This window comes from Lipotes vexillifer, unplaced genomic scaffold, assembly GCF_000442215.2.
Source record: "Lipotes vexillifer unplaced genomic scaffold, Lipotes_vexillifer_v1.1 scaffold230, whole genome shotgun sequence".
Taxonomy (NCBI): domain Eukaryota; kingdom Metazoa; phylum Chordata; class Mammalia; order Artiodactyla; family Lipotidae; genus Lipotes; species Lipotes vexillifer.
In genome coordinates, this window is record NW_006775143.1 from 4,336,625 (window position 1) to 4,354,242 (window position 17,618).

The window sequence follows — 17,618 nt, forward strand, 5'->3', positions numbered from 1 at the left end:
CTTAGTCTGTTGACAAGATTGTATGTTATTCTTTTAAGACTCTAGGAGTATGCCAAAACAAAGCCTTATATACAACAGTGGTCATCACAATGGTATTTACAGTAGTGAAATTTGAAAGCAGTCTAAACACCCAACAATAGAACATTGGTCAAATAAATCCTGAATTATCCATAAAATTCTTAAAATTTAGCGACATGAGAACAATGTTTATGATATGTACAAAGTAAAATGCATGCATAATATACAGGATGTGATGTACTATGTAAAAATGTGCATAGGCAAACACTGGAGCTGTGATCATATCTGAAGGGAGGGGTGTTTGGGGCATTTTTTCCTACTTCATATTCTTCAGTATTTCCTAGCTTTTCTATAATGGGTATGCATTATATTTATAAACAGGAAAAAAGTAAACTTTATATTTTAAAAAGAATACATATTTTGAATCCAGTGCCTGCTTATGAGGCAGAGAACTCAGAAGACTAGAGGACGCAGACTCAGGTACTCCCCACCCCACGATAATCACCACTGGTCCATGTGCCCTGCTCCAGTTGGCAAAATGCCTTCACCTCTGAGCCTCCCATGACCACGTGGAATTACCACCGCCAGGTCTGCAGAAGGATGAGCTTGACGGACAAAATCTCAAGCAAGATAATGAAGCGTCCCACGTGATTTGGGGAAAATGCCTGCTCCATCCAGAAAAGAGAACATCCTATTTCAGCAGCAGTGAGTTTGAGGGTGAGTTCCAAACTGGGGTCCTAACACTGACCAGGAACCTCTGGGGGAGGGGGCCTTGTCCTAATGACCAAACCCCAATTTGATATTGAGCTAAGTGGGGTGACAGGAGTGGCAGGACTGCTCCCTTCAGGAAGCTGCAGTCACATTCTAGGACACACTGGACAGCGTCCAGGGGTCTAAGACCTGGCTGCAGGACCCTCTGAGCTGGGAATTACAGGAGGAGCAGGAGGTCTGGGAAGAAAGAACACATATCCATACTTTCCTTCTAAGCCCTTGTGGCACTGTCTTATATGTGTATTGCATGTGATTGTTTGCTTCATGTCTGCTTCGGCCACCAGACGATAAGTTCCTGGAGGGCAGGGCCTACATCACTTTTGTTCCTCCAAACTCAACCAGGTACATGGCAAATAAACATGCCAGAAAATGCTTGTGGATTGAGCGTAGTCCAGTGGGGGGGAGAAATGCCTCTGGTTCCTGGACTGTAGCCACATCCAGAAAGAAGAAATGCAGCCCCATTGATGGGCACCCACATTGTACCCAGGTGATCTCACATAGCTCACGACCACCCTATTAGGCTGGCTTTTAAGAGGTAAGCGTCATCCAGCCCAGTCACTTCAGAATTCTCGTAACAGCTAAACCCTCCTGGCAAACAAAATTTCCAAGTCCAGTTTCTATAAAAAATCTAAGGGGTCCTGCTCTACTCGAATTGGGGGTGAGGGTCTGGGAGCCCCCCTAGCTCCCCTCCCCACCACAGGGCTCCATGGAGCATAGTTTAAAAATCCCCCTCTCAATGGACTTGAGGACACGGGGAGGGGGAAGGGTAAGCTGGAACAAAGTGAGAGAGTGGCATGGACGTATATACACTACCAAACGTAAAATAGCTAGCTAGTGGGAAGCAGCCGCATAGCACAGGGAGATCACCTCGGTGCTTTGTGACCACCTAGAGGGGTGGGATAGGGAGGGTGGGAGGGAGGCGCAAGAGGGAGGAGATATGGGGATATATGTACAGCTGATTCACTTCGTTATACAGCAGAAACTAACACAACACTGTACAGCAATTATACTCCAATAAAGATGTTAAAAAATAAATAAACCCACCTCTCACTGCATAGAGAAGGCTTTGGCCCACAGTGGGCAGGGACTTTCCGAAGGCTCAGCAGAGAGTGGTGTTAACGTCAGGACCATGATGGGCCCAATTCTTCTATTTTCCAGGCCACTGCACTTTGCAAGACACCCTGCTGTCACTGAATGTTCCAGTGGGGTACCAATGCGTCCCAGGCCAGGATCCACGTGGCTCACACAGTATTCCAGAATCTGACAATGACCAGGGATGGAGGCGACCGAACAGTCCACCCAGGCCCAGAGCAAAGCCTTCACTCAGTGTGATTTTTCCCTTTCTTCTTTCAGATGTGAATTCACGTGTTTCCAAAAGAGGATTTCACAAGAGAAACCTGAGCCGCTATTCCCAGGATCGCTGGCCGTACCAGCCATGCCTCATTGGGAGACCCTGAGCCCTCTAGACGGCAGCCCCCTCGCAGGTCTCCGAGGCTGCACGGCTGCTGGACGGTCTCCGGCAGGAAGGGGGCAGTGAACAGGGGCCATGAAGACTGATTCGGAAACTCCGCAGAGGGGGAGAAGACGTCTGAGCCATCCCTGTGCCGCCAGCAAGCGTCACTTCGGCTCCCGGAGAAGACACTGCGGAGAAGCTGCCTCCAATTAAGGTCCTTAGTTGCATCTTAGGCCTGGGTCCCTCCTCTATTCCCCTCTCCCAGCCCTACTTCTGAGATTCCCTTGAATATAGAACAATTAGAATTAGGCATCTCTTATTAAGAAATGAGGTCTGATGCTAAAACACTTTCAGTCACTCCTTACCAACCTAACAAGTACTTAGGAGAGGCTGGTCAGCAATGGGCAGCTATAAATAGATGCTGTAATAACTGTCTAGAGCTTGAGGGCACAATACTGCTCGCCTACTGTGGGACTCAATTTGGTGCTCAGGGTCATAGTGGACAGTGGGGCAGGTAGTGCACAACTCTGCAACAAGCAGCCCTAAAGTGATGCAATGCACAGCCCATGCAGTTGTAGAAAGCTGTCTGTGCTAAAACGCAGAGCATGCAAACGTAACATGCCGGACACCCCAAGTGGCTTCAACTTTAGCCAGGGAGCCAGGCACAGAGGCATATCACTTCACCTTATAGACAACAGTTGGGCAACAATAACAATGGGGAATTTTGCAACCAACTTGGGGATTTGGGGAAGGCTTCCTGGAAGAGATGGTGCTTGAGTTTTTTGAAAGTTGAAAGGGAATTAGCCAAGCAAAGAGGAGAGGGGAATGGTATTCCGGAAGGAGGGAACAGAATAAGCAAATTTGGAAAACAGAGACACAAGCTGGCAGGAGTATAAAGTAGTGAACTTCGATGCTTGGAAAGACGAAAGTGAAAACCTAAGCCAGGGTATTGGGAGAGGTGAGGGGGACAGAGCTTTAAGAGCCTCGTATCCAGAAAAAGAAAGTTGGACTCTATCCAGAAGGTAACGGGGAGCCGGCGAAGGTAATGTTTAGGCAACAAAGTGACATAGCCATATTTCTGGTTTTTGCAATATGAACATGGTGAGTTGTTAAGACAACACATTAGCACTCCCTGTGTCTGCCCCCAGCACTGAAGAGGAGAATAAAGGAAGATGATGTCTTATGCCACAATGTTATAGATTAAGATTCATACCTACAATGGAAAGCCCATCCTGGCTGCAATTTGAAGGATGTGTCATTTGTGAGCAATAACGATAACAGCAGTGTATAAATCTGGTATATTTCTCTTCCCAATGCTTTATACATATCAACTCACTTCGCATAATAACCCAACAAGGATAGTACTGTCACTACTCTGGTTTTACAAATTAGGAAACTGAGACACAGAGAACTTAAATAAGTCTCTGAAGATTACACTAATAGTAAATGGCAGAGCTGAGACTTGAACCCAGGACACTTGATTCCAGAATTGATACTCTTAACCAACCAGTTATGCCGCCCTTCACAATGATGGTAGAATGACATTCAGTGATTGCTTTTGGCTCCAAATTGACTGTTCATTGCCTGTTCTTCAAAACTGGAGTTGGGCCCTTTAAATCTTTTTCCCTTGGCAGCTAGTGCAATGCTAGGCTTCGTCAGTAGTGGGTGCTGGAGATACTGGAAGAGGAAGGGCTTTCCTTCTGTTCTGGGGAGCTCACTTAGCAGGGAGCAGCATATGTAGCTCCTTGGGTATATGGCTCTGGCACCCAGATCCTGCTGTATATGGTGGTCGGCAGCACTTAGCAGCCAGCAGCTTCTCCTGGTGACTTACCCCCAACAAATGGGGTAGTGCTTCCATCTCTCTGTGATATCTTTCCCTCGCACCTTAGAGGGCAGATTTCTAGAACATTCTGTCAACATGGCATCTCAGAGACTTCTCTGCGTCCAACGGGCCACAGCCATGTCCTTCCCAAGGTCCATATCTCAGCTGGAGATGGGCGGGGGGGGCGGGGGGGCTCTTTCTTGGGGGCTCTATCTCAGCCCTGTGGTGGTGGCTATGCCTTAGACCTGTTATTTCTATATTCTTTACAGGATCTTACTTCTTATTCACCAATCCATTATTTCAACCCCCTGTTAAAGTTAATAATTCTTTATATTAAACTTCTTATATTCAAATTACTGTGTGCTTTCTGTCTTCTGATTGGCCCCTAACTGATACAGACATCCAAAAAGAGGCTGCCTAGGCAATCAGGACAGACAGTGATATAGGTATGAACTAGGTCAGCATCCCTAAGATGGAGACGAGAGCCCCAAGTTACAAACTATATCTCAGGTAAAGCTGGCCCATTCGAACTCGGAACCATACAGGGGAGAAGATTCTGCAAAATGAAGTCCTTGACTCTTCTTTTGCAAATGCAGAGAACTGCGAAGCGGGTGGTAGTGAGGCCAAGTTCACCACCCACAGGAGATCGTTTCATCTTGCGCTATGTCAAGCTAAATAAGTCTATGGGACATCCAGATGGCCACATCCAGAAGGAGGTTAGAAATATGTGGCAGGTAAAGTTAAAAGAAAAGAACAATGGCTGAAAGGAAACAAGGGAACCTCCAGAAAACCCCATGTTCCTTATGTCTTGGAACTGTTTCCTGCAACAGATACAGCAGGTGTTTTGCACATAAAAGATGCTCCTTAAATGTCACCTCCTGCATTTAGAAGCCACTTCCCAGAAAGACGGGGGGAGGCTCACATCCTATGAACTTGTCAAAAGGCTCTTGGCCTCAGGGTGATATCTTTCTTTAGAGGATTTTCAAATAATAACAATAAAAATAATAATGGAAGCCACAGCTGGACCTTACCTCTGACTATGGCAAGCTAGCTGGTATCAGACCAATCCTCCTACTGAGAGCAGTTTAAAAGGCTGTAGTTTTTCTTAAATCTGTTCGAATACGTCAAAGAGCTACCAATGCAGTGAGGACTTGAGGGGCCAAGATCCTCAAGAGAAAGAAAGTGCAGAGAGATGAAATGGACATCAAGGTCTTCTGACCTCCTCAAGGCACTTGCCAACTCCTAAAAAGAGTCTAAAAGGCCGAAAAACTGGGCAGAGCTTTCAGTAGACTCACAGCTTAGAGGCTGAGGGCTCACCCTGGAGGAAGAGGATTGGCTGTTAAAAGTTTTAAAAAATACATTTCCAGTTAAAATCTCTGAAGAGCTAGAACCTGTAAATCAGTGCTAACCAGAAATATACTAAGTCTTACTAGGACTAAAACCCAGAGTCAAACTAACCCAACTTTACTTTTCTCAGAAGCAAAAGTAAATCCTTTCTGAAGGAATATCCAGAGTCTTGTACATCTCTTCAATGTTTCATTTTTTAAAGTGTCTAGCATTCAATAAAAAATTACCAGGAATACCAGAAGATAGGACCAACTGACCAAAAAAGCAAAAGGAACATACTTACAGAAGAGCCAGATATTGGAGTCAGCAGATGTGGACTTTAAAATATTGAAGAAAACAGATGACAAGACGGATAATTTCATCTGAGAACTGTATACCATTTTTAAAAAATCAATTAAAAACTATAGGACTGAATATTACAATAGCTTAAATTAAGAACTCAATTCAAAGGATTAACAACTGAGTAAACATACCTGAGGGTTAGAGTAATGAAGTGGAAGATAAGTCAGTAAAAAATATTCAGACTGAATCATGAAGAACCAAAAGAATAGAAAACACAGCGAGTCTTAGAGATACAGTGACAAGGTCTTAACACACATACCCTTAGAGTCCCAGAAGGAGATGAGAAAAAAGAGGGCAGAAGCTATGATGAAAAATACTGTATCACAGATTCAACATGTGCTACGAATCTCAAACAGGATAAATATAAAAAAAGTTATACCTAGGCACATCAAAATACAGTTACTGAAACCCAAAGCAAAGAGAAAATTTTAAGAACAGCAACAAGACTGATAATTGACTTCACAAATAATGAAAGCCAATGACATCTTCCAAAGGTTGAAAAGAACCCAAAAACCCTGTAGTACTCTAGAAATGCTTGACTTACCAAAAACTTCTTTCAAAAATAAAAACACAATAGAGACCTCTCAGCGAACAAAAACTCAATCTGTCACTAGAAGATCTGTACTGGAAGGAAGATACTAAAGGTACTTCTAAATATAAATACTATTCTAAAGAAAAATTCCAAAGGTAGTTTCAGGAGTAGGTGAATGATTCTAGACAAATGTGTGGAAATGCAGGAAGGGATAAAGAGTAATAACAAAGTAATAAATGAAGAATAATAAAAAGTAAACATGTGGATAAACCTAAATGAACACTGACTATACAAAGCATTAATAATAATGTCTGTTGTGGTTTAAAATATAGCAAGAATTGAAATCCATGATAACAAGACCACCACAGACAGAAAGGTGAAAGAGTTCTAAGGTCTTTGGATTGTCCAGAAAGTGATAGAAGGATCCTCTTATAATAGAATTGAATAAGTGCAGGATGCATGTTGTAATCTAGGGTAACCACTAAGAGAAAAGAATACATACCTCACAAGCTACTAGAAGAGAAATTATACAAATCACAAAAACTTAATGCAAAAGAAGGCAAAAATAGTACAGAAAAAAGAACACAGAAGGGGAGGACCAATAGTAAGTAAACAGTAAGATGGAACATTTAAGCCCAAAACTATCTAATATATCAGGAAACACACTGGACATAGCATAGTAAATACTCCAGTTAAAAAACGGACTGAATTTTTTTAATCCCACACGTTCACAAGAGGAGCACCCTTATATAAGGATGTAGATAAGTTGAAGGTAAAAGGATGAAGAGATATACTATGTAATCACCAATCAAAAGAAAGCTAATGTATCAGACAAAGTAGATTTTAAGGCAAAAATCTACTAAAGAGGGATATTTCATAAAGATAAAAGGGTCAAACCATCAGGCAGTTCTAATAATTCTAAATTTGTATGCATGGAATAACAGAGCAAAACTTGTCAGAAGTGAATTAAAATATACGTTCACACAAAAACTTGTACACAGTTGTTCATAGCAGCATTATTCATAATAGCCAAAAAGTAGATTTGATGAATAACTCAGCTGGATGAACGGATAGACAAAATCTGCTCTATCCGTGCAATGGAATATTACCCAACCATTAAAAAGGGATAAAGTATTGATACATGCTACAATATGGATGATTCTTGAAAACATTATGTTATGTGAAAAAGCCAGACATAAAAGGCCACAAACTGCATGATTCCATTTATGAAATGTCCAGAATGGGAAAATCCAGAGAGATAAAGTAGACCAGTGATTGTCAGGGGCTGGGGAGAGGGAGTAACAGGGTGAGTACAAATGGGTAGGGGGATTCTGTGGGGGAAAGATGTGATGAAAATGTTCTAGAATTAAATAGTGGTGATGTTTGTGCAATCTTGTGAATATACTACAAACCACTGAATTTTATACTTTAAAATGGTGGATTTTATGGTATGTTGATTACATCTCAATTTTTTAAACTATGTAATTAAAAAAAAAAAACTTTGTCAAAAGTAAAAGGAGAAACAGAAAATCTACAATCCTAGCTGGAGAGTTTCCTCCCTTGGTCGCTGATAGAACCAACCAAACAAAATCAGTAAGGATACAGATTTGAATAAGGTAAGTAAAAACTCACACAAATAGACACAGGTAGAAAACAGTATAAAGCAGCTGAAGAAAAGTCATCATCAGATGATGGAGCCCTTACTATGGACCACACTATGAACCAGGCCTTGTGCTTTGCATGCGTCACCTCAATTCATCTCCCTATTATCACATGCCCCCTTAATAGATGAGGAAGAACAGAGAGGGTGAGCATCTGGCCCAACGTCACCAACCAGCTTGTGCTTAACTTCCCTGCTAGGGAAGCAGAATCTTCCCTAGATTAAAGAATAAAGACTAGCATCTTTATATATGCACCCCATGGTGCTGGAGTAACTGAGGTCTGATGCAGAATGAATAAACATTAACTGTTAATGAACTACATTATCCACAAAAGCATAAGTTGGGCACCTACAGCATTTAAGACATAGTGAGAGACAAAAAATAATAATAATAGCAACAATTTCTTGAGCGCTTACCCAACTTTGCAACTCACAGTTGTAAGCACTTTACATTTTGTATACCATTTAATCTTCACAATCACCTGCCAGGTAGGCACACTTAACCCCATTCCACACTTGAGGACTGAGACCCAAGGATGGGAAGGACGCGGCTCCTAGGTGGCAGACCTTGGATTTGAATACATGTGACTCTAGAATCTAAGCCCTCCGCTCCCACTTCACGACATGGCACCATCTTCACCAGCTCCATGCCTGTCATCAACACAGAGCTTTGAAACGGCGCACATGTTCCTTTGTGGAATCTCATCTTCACAGCAACCCTGTGAAGCAGGCAACACAGAGATCACAGAATTTTCTAAAAGAGGAAACTGAGGCTCAAATGCGAAGAAATGTACCTCATGGGCACACCTGAATGCCCTACCCACTGGGTGAGACCACCAGAAACTCTAAAGAGAGGAAAAGGCAGGAAACAACACATCAAGGGTTCTTTAAGGAAGCTGTAAAATGGAAAAACTGCTGTTTTGTCAAAACACACACATTTTTATTCTCTGTTATTATACTTACCAGGGTTTTATGGTTGGATGATAAATATGGGCTACTACTGATCACATTCACAGCCCACACTTCCGCTGTGGCAGTTGAGAAAGACAATGATTGTCTTCATGAATAATTCTCATTGAGCAAAGCGGGCCGCAGCATTTGTCGGCTGACGAGAAATGCCTAAAAGAGCCATTTCCAAGGGCTGGTCTATGTACTGATTTCTCTTCTCTGGCCCAGAGAAAGTGAACAGTCAGATTCATCTCTTACATGGTAAGTCACCCACATAATTACATTTCATGTTCACCAGATTCATTTATAGAGTGAACTGACATTCAGAGAGGTTAACCTAACCAAGGTCATACTGCTAAAAAGTAGCAGAACTGAAATGAGAATACAGCTCTCCTGCTGGCTAGGCCAGTGTTCCATCCAAAGGGGTATCAGGTCTGGGACACCTCACCTGTGTGGGCCTATAGAACCTTTCTGCATGTAGATAAAGGCATAACAGAGAGAAAGGCCAAGGGTTAAAATGGAACAGAAAAAGATGGAAATTCCCAGATCTTTAGCTTTGAAAGGGCCATTAAGAATCATCCAATCTACCCACTATACAGATGTGTAGACTGAGGACCAGCCTAAAGTTACATAGCTAAAAGTGGCAGTTCAGGACCAGAACCCCAGTCTGTGACAACTTCATCATTCAACTGAGTACAGAGAGCAATTTGCAAAAGCTACTATAGAGGTGACAAAGCACTCAGTCCACAGGATTTTTTTCCTTAGCAAGTCCAGGTCATGCACAAAAAGTACAAGGTGTAGTCTTTGTCCTTGAGGAGCTTATAGTCTAGCTAGAAGAATAGGTATATGCACAGGGAAACAGAATCAATAACATAAAACATCAGTAAAGGAAGCAACTACATCAAGAATTTAAAGGCTGCAGAGTCAGGAATTCCCTGGCAGTCCAGTGGTTAGGACTCGGTGTTTTCACTGCGGTGGCCTGGGTTCAATCCAAGGTCGGGGAACTATGATCCCGCAAGCCACGTGGTGTGGGAAAAAAAAAAAGTGAGATGATTTGGATCAATGGATTAAGAGGTAATTTTTAAAAAACAAAAATAAAAAAATAAAGGAGGCAGAGAGTGGCAGGTCTGGCTATGTTGAAAGGCTTCCTGAAGGAGGGGTAAGGAAAGCTGAGCATTAAAGCATGCATAGGAGGGGGAGGGGCAAGATAGGGGGAGGGGATAAGAGGTACAAACTACCATGTATAAAATAAACAAGCTGCAAAGATATATTGTACAACACAGGGAATACAGTCAATATTTTATAATAACTATAAGTGGAGTATAACATTTAAAAATGGTGAATCAGGGCTTCCCTGGTGGCACAGTGGTTGAGAGTCCACCTGCTGATGCAGGGGACGCAGGTTCGTGCCCCGGTCCGGGAAGATCCCACATGCCGCAGAGCAGCTGGGCCCATGAGCCATGGCCGCTGAGCCTGCCCGTCCGGAGCCTGTGCTCCGCAACGGGAGAGGCCACAACAGTGAGAGGCCCGCGTACCGCAAAAAAAAAAAAAAAAAAAAAAGGTGAATCACTATGTTGTACACCTGAACCTTGTATATATCTTACATCAACCACACCTCAATTAAAAAAAAATTTTTTTACAAAAGCATGCATAGGAGTCCAGCACATACAAAGGAACAGGTATGTCAGTCCAGGAAAAGAGTTTCAACCTATGAAGGATTTTTACGGGCAATGAAGCCAAAACTGCAGATGAAGGCCAGGTCTTAGGTGCTGGGGAGCCTTTAAATGCCAGGCTAGGGCTTTTGGATTTGGGCCTAGGGAACAATGGGTCTTCAAACCTGTTCAGAAGCAGTGCACCTGGCAGCCTCTGAGCTCTTCATGGAATTCCACAAGTGACAGATTACGCTTCATCCCAGGACAGTGTTAGTGTTAAGGAACAAACTGCCATTCTCCGTCTGCAGTATGAAACCATACCCACAAGCAAGCATGCCTTTGAACAAAATATGTCCTCCAATCAGACAGGTTCAGTTTCTTCCAAATATTCCCATTAGCAGTTACAGGCCGTTTGTTTCCTACTCCTCAAGGCCTGTGTGCTAGCATACAAGCCCAAGTGCCATCTTTTTTCAGAAAACGTAGGGAAAAAACAGCTTAAAAATGGAGAGAACATTCTCAGAATTTACTTTTTCACTTCAGATTGGGAAGAGGCTTCTTATAATCTAAGTGGCCCAAGGCGATGCCACAAAGGGCAGTGTCCTCCCTGAGTCTCCATCTGACAAGAAGGGGGTGGGGACAGAAGCATCACCTGAGACCAAGCTTTGGACACACATTCAGTCCGGTCTGGTCATCTTCACATTTCTTGGGCTCTCCAGACAATGAAAGGGATGTGCAGGTGGCCCTTTCATCCATGCCCACAGTTCTAAGCAGCACAGAAAGTACCTCAGAGTGGGACCATCGGCTTCTGCAAAGGCCAGGGGTCAGTGTGGGATGTTGACAAGCCATTCTTGTGCAGGGTCCTGGAGTGAGCATAATATTCACAGTGCTGACATGACTGACAGCCTCAGAGTGCCCCCAGATGCTGCCCTCCTCGCCTAGGGCTCACCGCTGGCCACCTTGGGCTCCTGAGGCCTCCCTGACTTCTCACCTTCAGCCTTGGAAGAAGATGAGTACCTTCATCCCTAGGTCACCTGGCCAGGAATGGGCAGCACCCTGTGCCCAGGATGTGGGCTTCTATGAGCTGGCAGGGGCATGGAATCCTTGGAGAGTCTGTGTGTCGTGTGCCCAATGCCTGGGGGAGCTGAGAGGTCACCAGGAGCCGGATGTAGTAGCCACCAAACACTGCCAGCAGCTGCTGGGCCATTTCCTGGAAGAGGTAGGGAAGCAGAGTGAGGGCCACAGAAAAGTGTCTAAAGCATGAGGGGTATGCCAAGTGGTCCTTACACCCCACCCTGGACCAGCAGTAATGCTCACTAGGAAGAACCCGGCAAGGCCCTCACCCGGGACAACTGCAAGATGCCTGAATCTGGTCTGGAACTCCAGCTCTCAAGCTCTGTGGAGCTCCTGCAGCCTCAGTTTCCTCACCTCTGAGGTGGTAACCTAACTGCTAATAGGTGATAATAATGTGCACAAAAAAGCTAGGGAGCCTCAAAGCACTAGAGGAATTACCATTGGTTTCTACCAGCCAATTGTGCACACACACACACGCACACACACACACACACACACGCACACACACACATTTTTCCAGTTTCAAGTGTCTGTGATTTTGTAAAGTACATGACATCAAGGTAATGCACTTGAAGAAAATCACCAGTAAATGGAGGCATGGTTGGGGGAATACCCCTCTGACGGCAGGGTTCTTCAAGTCATACACAGCAGTACCTGCTGAATTGCTTCAGACAGTACTCCTATATTAAAAGTGCTTATCAAAACTGGATTTATCACAAAAAGACAAATACGGTATGGTTCCACTTATATGAGGCACCGAGAGCAATAAATTCATAGAGACAGAAAGTAGAATGGTGGTTTTCAGGGGCTGGGTAAGGTAAAAGAATTTGTATTTAATGGGTATGCTGTTTCAATTTGGGAAGATGAAAAAGTTCTGGAGGAGGGTGTAGGGATGGCTGCACAACAATGTGAATGTGCTTACTGCTACTGAATCGTACACTTAAAAATAGTTAAAGCAGTGAATTTTGTACTATGTATATTTCACTGCAGTGAAAAAAATTAAAAAGTTAAAAAGAGGAAAAAAATGTTTTTAATTGTATTTAATGCATGCTTTTAACACATTTGGTCTCTAAAGTTCCATCCACCTGTCTGGCAGTTGGGATTCCAGCAAAGATGCTCCAGTTTCTTTTGTGTGGCATGGAAGTCTTTCACAGTACTTGTGTCCAGTCTGAATGTAATAAAGTAAAGTGTGGGTTACACCCAGCCTGTTTATGTCAGTACAGTTAGGGATCAAGAATAGGCTTTCAAATCAAAAGGGTCAAATGGGAATGTCAGCTCAACCATGCTGGGACGGGCCCTGAGCAAAGTCACTTCACCTTGCTTAGCCCACTTCCTCATCAGTAAAAGACAGAAAATCACAGCACCTTTCTGGTTGAGCTGGAGTGAGGACTAAAGGCACTAATGGATAGAAAGCCCAATACCTAATGTGCAATAAATGCCATCAATATCACTACCATTATCATTATTCAAAAAGCAGAAATTCCACCTAGCTCTGTAGGATCCGTGTTTCCTTGGAGTTATCCTTTGTGCTAGAAAAAGGTTGAAAACTCCAAACAGCCTACCACTTACTAACTCAGATTGGTCTTCCCGCCCATTTATTCTAAAATTGATAACATAAGAAACAAAGAACTGTGACAAGAAACTGGCCTCCTGAGAATCACAGGACTGGTTTCTGCCTTGGACTTTGCCACATTCTCCCTTGTTCTGCGACCTTGGGTGAGTCAGCTGACCTCTTGGAAGCTTATTTCACCCATCAGGGAAGAAGGGAGAATAATCTATACTTCAGAGGATATGCTGAAGAATTTTATGCATGATAAAAACCTGTGAAAATGAAAGAGGTCATTATAACTATTTCTCCACCTTTTGCTCACACTGGGTTCCTCCTGAAATATGACAGTCTGGCCCAGGTTGAGACTTGGGCATTGCTTGTATTTTCCTTTGCTATTTTATAAGGGCAGCTACTTTAAAAACATGTGCACACACACTGACACCTGATATTCATGACAGGAAATTGTATTACTATCGGTTTGAATGAATTTGAAAAAATAATTTAAAAGACCCATCATAGTTAATGAGCTATTTCACATAAACCCAGACATGCATGCACAAGAAAGAACGTGATCTTATCAATCTTTTCAACTCTTTGAAGAGATTAATATATTTATCATTTTCTCTCATAATGGTCCTATTTGCAGGTCCCCCCACTCCCCATCGATGCAAAAGGGAAAGTCTGGGCTGGTTTGGACCTTTAATCCCCAAATCTATTGGCTAAAAAGAAAATGCAAGTGCTCTGCTGTATCACACCCTGCCGCAGGTCGCCCCCTCACTGCATGTCTCCCAGACAGTGGGTCTGTCCTCATGGTGAGAAGAGGGTTGCACAAGCCGCAAACCACATTACCAGACTTCTGGTCTACTAGCTCTTGACCATACCCAACAGACAGCTTGGGTGGCAGGACCCAACAGAACTCTGGAGCAGGAGGAAATGTAAAGGCATGTCCCCAGGAATCTAGAACTTGAGAGCCCCACACGGACTCTATGCAAACACCTGGTGGGGGAGGAGGGGACCTGACTGGCCCAGGTGCCTGTTACCTCCGGCTCAGCCTCAGGAATAAGCTGGCGAAGCTCGGTCTGCACGAGTGGCCTCTCCGTGGGACGAGGACTGCTGGGCAGGAGAGGAGCTTCCTCCAGCAGGTTCTCCGGCCTCTCGGCCACCGTGGGGGTCACCCCAGTCTCCATGACAACACAGAGCTGGCTCAATCTGCTTCTCAGCAAGGACTGCAAAGGAAACAGAGAGGGGCTCGGTGGTGCCCTAAGTTAGGTGGATGGAGGATGCCGGGTGGTTCCCTGAGCCGCAGACCCACATAGGACAGATAGACCGTCTACAGACTCAGATGCTGACCTCAGGAGACTCTGGAGAGATCAGATAATTCCTGCAAAAGTATGGTCAGAAGCACTTTTCCTTCCATGCTCTCATCTGCTCCTCAAAGCAGCCTGGGACGTGGGAATCTTTATCCATATGTTGCAGATGAGCAAACTGGAGCTCAAAGGAATTGCCCAAAGCCACACAGGAACCAATGGGTCCGGATCAGGGCTAAGCCACAATCCTGACTTCAAAGCCAACTACAGTACTTGCGGGAGCCCGAAAATGGATCCCAGGGAAGCAGCACAGGGCTCGAGGACAGGCGAGCTGGGCTCCAAACCTGGCATCACCAACCAGCTACGCGGCTTCTCAGAGCCTCAGTTTCCTCCTCTGTGGAACTGGAGCAAACTCTCCCCGTTCCTTCTCAAAACATTCAGGATTTCAAACAAGTGAAAGTCATCTAAATATACGGTATTTTCCTCTGCCAGAATCTTTATTATTGTTGTTGTCATAAATGAAACATATTCTCGCTGTTATTTATTATTATTATTATTATAAATAAAATTTATATTCACTGTAGAAAATGTGGAAAATGCGACTAGTTAAAAAGGAAAAGAGGACTTCCCTGGTGGCACAGTGGTTAAGAATCCGCCTGCCAACGCAGGGGACATGGCTTCGAGCCCTGGTCTAGGAAGATCCCACATGCCGCGGAGCAACTAAGCCCGTGTGCCACAACTACGCTAGAGCCCGCAAGCCACAACTACTGAGCCCACGCGCCACAACTACTGAACTCCAAGCGCCTAGAGCCCGTGCTCCGCAACAAGAGAAGCCACCGCAATGAGAAGTCCATGCACCGCAATGAAGAGTAGGCCCCGCTCGCCGCAACAAAGACCCAACGCAGCCAAAAATTATATATAAATAAATAAATAATTCAATTTTTAAAAAAATTCTTTAAAACGGAAGAGAAAAACAGCCATAATTCCCTAGGCAAAAACAACCATGATTCCACAGAGGTATTCTTCCTTCCAAGTAACTTTTCCTTAGACACTTGTTCCAACACTGAGGTAATGCAATCTATACAATCTAGCCTCCTGGTTTATTTTTTTGTTTTTCACTTAAGGTATCTCACCTCTTGGCTCATCTTCATTTCTCGAACATGGTCGGACAAAAACTGCACACAGGTCTCCAGGTCGAAGTAGACAAACCAGAGCTGGGGAGAGAAGCAGCCATGACTGCTGAGGCCAAAACCCACCAGACCCTGAACTCTCCATCTCTGAGACGGGCCTCACCTCCTGCCTCCTCGCTGGAGGCTTGCCCTTCTGGGGATGACCAGATTCATCCCGGTCTCCGGCGTGAGCATGCCATTCTGCTCTCTCCCAGAGTCCCCCACACACGACGGGGTCTCCTTTGGATGGCTGGTAGACAAGTGGCTTCATGTGCAATTTGGAAAATGTCAAACCCTGTGCCCGCTGGGGGCCCACCCGTACCCACACCCTGGGCCCCTCACCAGCTAAGAATGCGGAGGTGGTGCCGAGGAGATTTATCCATCCTCCCAGGCAGAACCCAGCCAGGCTCAGGTGCCCTGGGCCTCAACCAGCCCAGCTGTGTCCCAGACCCACTGTGTGACCTCTTTCTAGTCACTTCAGATCTCCCCATTGCCTTGGGGGCCAAGAAAACAACCATGCCAGGAGGACAAGGCCCTCAGGGTCTGACCTGCCTCCCCAGGGACCTTGTCTGGGTACTGAAGGCTCGAAACAGAGGAGGCCCCATCTCTTTGCTGAATAAATGTTCAATGAGGAATGTGGCTTGGATGGCCTCCGAGCTTCCCTTCCAGCCCCGCCTCATGCAGGTTCTAGGCTGCTGGTTACCACCCAGAGAGGAGTCTCCAGAAAGAAACACTGGAGCAGAGAGGAAGGAGGGGCTGCCGACGCCATCCCCGTTAGCAGACTCCGGGGGACACTGCACAGACGGGGAGAGCCCAGCCCCACAGTGGGTCCACTGGAGAGGTCACTCCGAGACACAGTACCTGAATCACACTCTGGCAGCCTTCCACCGTGTCTGTCACCCCCAACAGCACCCGGTGTCTCAGGAGGGCTCCGTTGGCAGCCGCCAGCCTCAGATCCGTGTTGGCGTTGGCCTGTAAGACAAACGCCAGCCCCGTGGCCCAACCTCCATGCTGCCGGGGAGCTCTTGGGCCTGAGCAATAACCACACACTGCCCCTCCCCGAGACACCACGGGACAATCCTGGTCTCCAAGACACATCCATTGTCTCCCCTATAAAACAGACTGTGGCATTGTTGGGACAATAAATTCAACAGTGCCAGAGAGCTTCGGGTGAAGCCCAGCTCTGCTACTTTCCGGCGGTGGCCCTGGACAAATGTGTCCCTTCTTGGTCTTGCTTCCTTCGGTTGTTGACGAAGGATAAGAAGCTTCTCCGGCCCCTTAGGAACATGGTGAGCTCGGACCGAGACTGTGTGTGCGACGCACTTAACCCAGTGCCTGGGACACAGTCGGGGGCCACACGTATCTGAGGGAGGAGGGGGTTGGAGAGCTTTAAGCATCGATTGTGGAAGTAAAGCACCTACTTTCCATGCTACCTAACCCAGTGACTGGCCCTCGGAGGGGGGCTCTGGGAATCCATCTCCTTCTTTTCCCACCAGAACCAACTGACGCCATGGATGACAAAGTAGGTGCTAAGCAGACCGGGCAGGAGACGAGAGGAAGGGGGACGGGACCCAAAGCTCTAAAAGACCCTACGAGGACTTTCAGATGCAATTAGAAGGGAACCCAATCGAGGACAATGATCCCCAAAACAGGAAGGACCCCTGTAGGGAGCTTTTGAATGTGTGAGAAGGCCCTTACGGTTGTCACAGGCTCAGGACAGGCAATGCTGGCATTTAGGGACGAGGACCAGGGATGCTAAACACATGCCTTCCGCTGTAGGCCACGTCCCATGACAGAGAATCTTGCACGTGGGAGAACTGTCCCCCAGCCTACCTGAACCCTAAATGTCCCACTGGGCATGAGCACATGTGAAAAAATCTCTTCATAATTCTCTGACTGGACAACCTAATTCCATTTTACATATAAACCTAAAGTGTTTTGTGAATAGGTTTTAAAATACTTGAATTTTCCAGGAAT

At 45.3% G+C, this 17,618-nt stretch overlaps 1 protein-coding gene across 1 annotated transcript in view; it reads right to left on the reverse strand.

Annotated features, from left to right (window-relative positions):
- Window positions 1-11,572: 11,572 nt before the first annotated feature.
- Window positions 11,573-17,618, reverse strand: part of TMEM268 (transmembrane protein 268) — a 19,037-nt gene continuing 12,991 nt past the window's right edge. The window contains exons 5-8 of the mRNA XM_007449729.1: window positions 16,503-16,613; window positions 15,606-15,686; window positions 14,206-14,391; window positions 11,573-11,752 (exon numbers count right to left, since the gene is read on the reverse strand). Of these exons, the coding sequence (XP_007449791.1) occupies window positions 11,573-11,752; window positions 14,206-14,391; window positions 15,606-15,686; window positions 16,503-16,613 (558 nt within the window). The remainder of the gene's footprint in view (window positions 11,753-14,205; window positions 14,392-15,605; window positions 15,687-16,502; window positions 16,614-17,618) is intronic.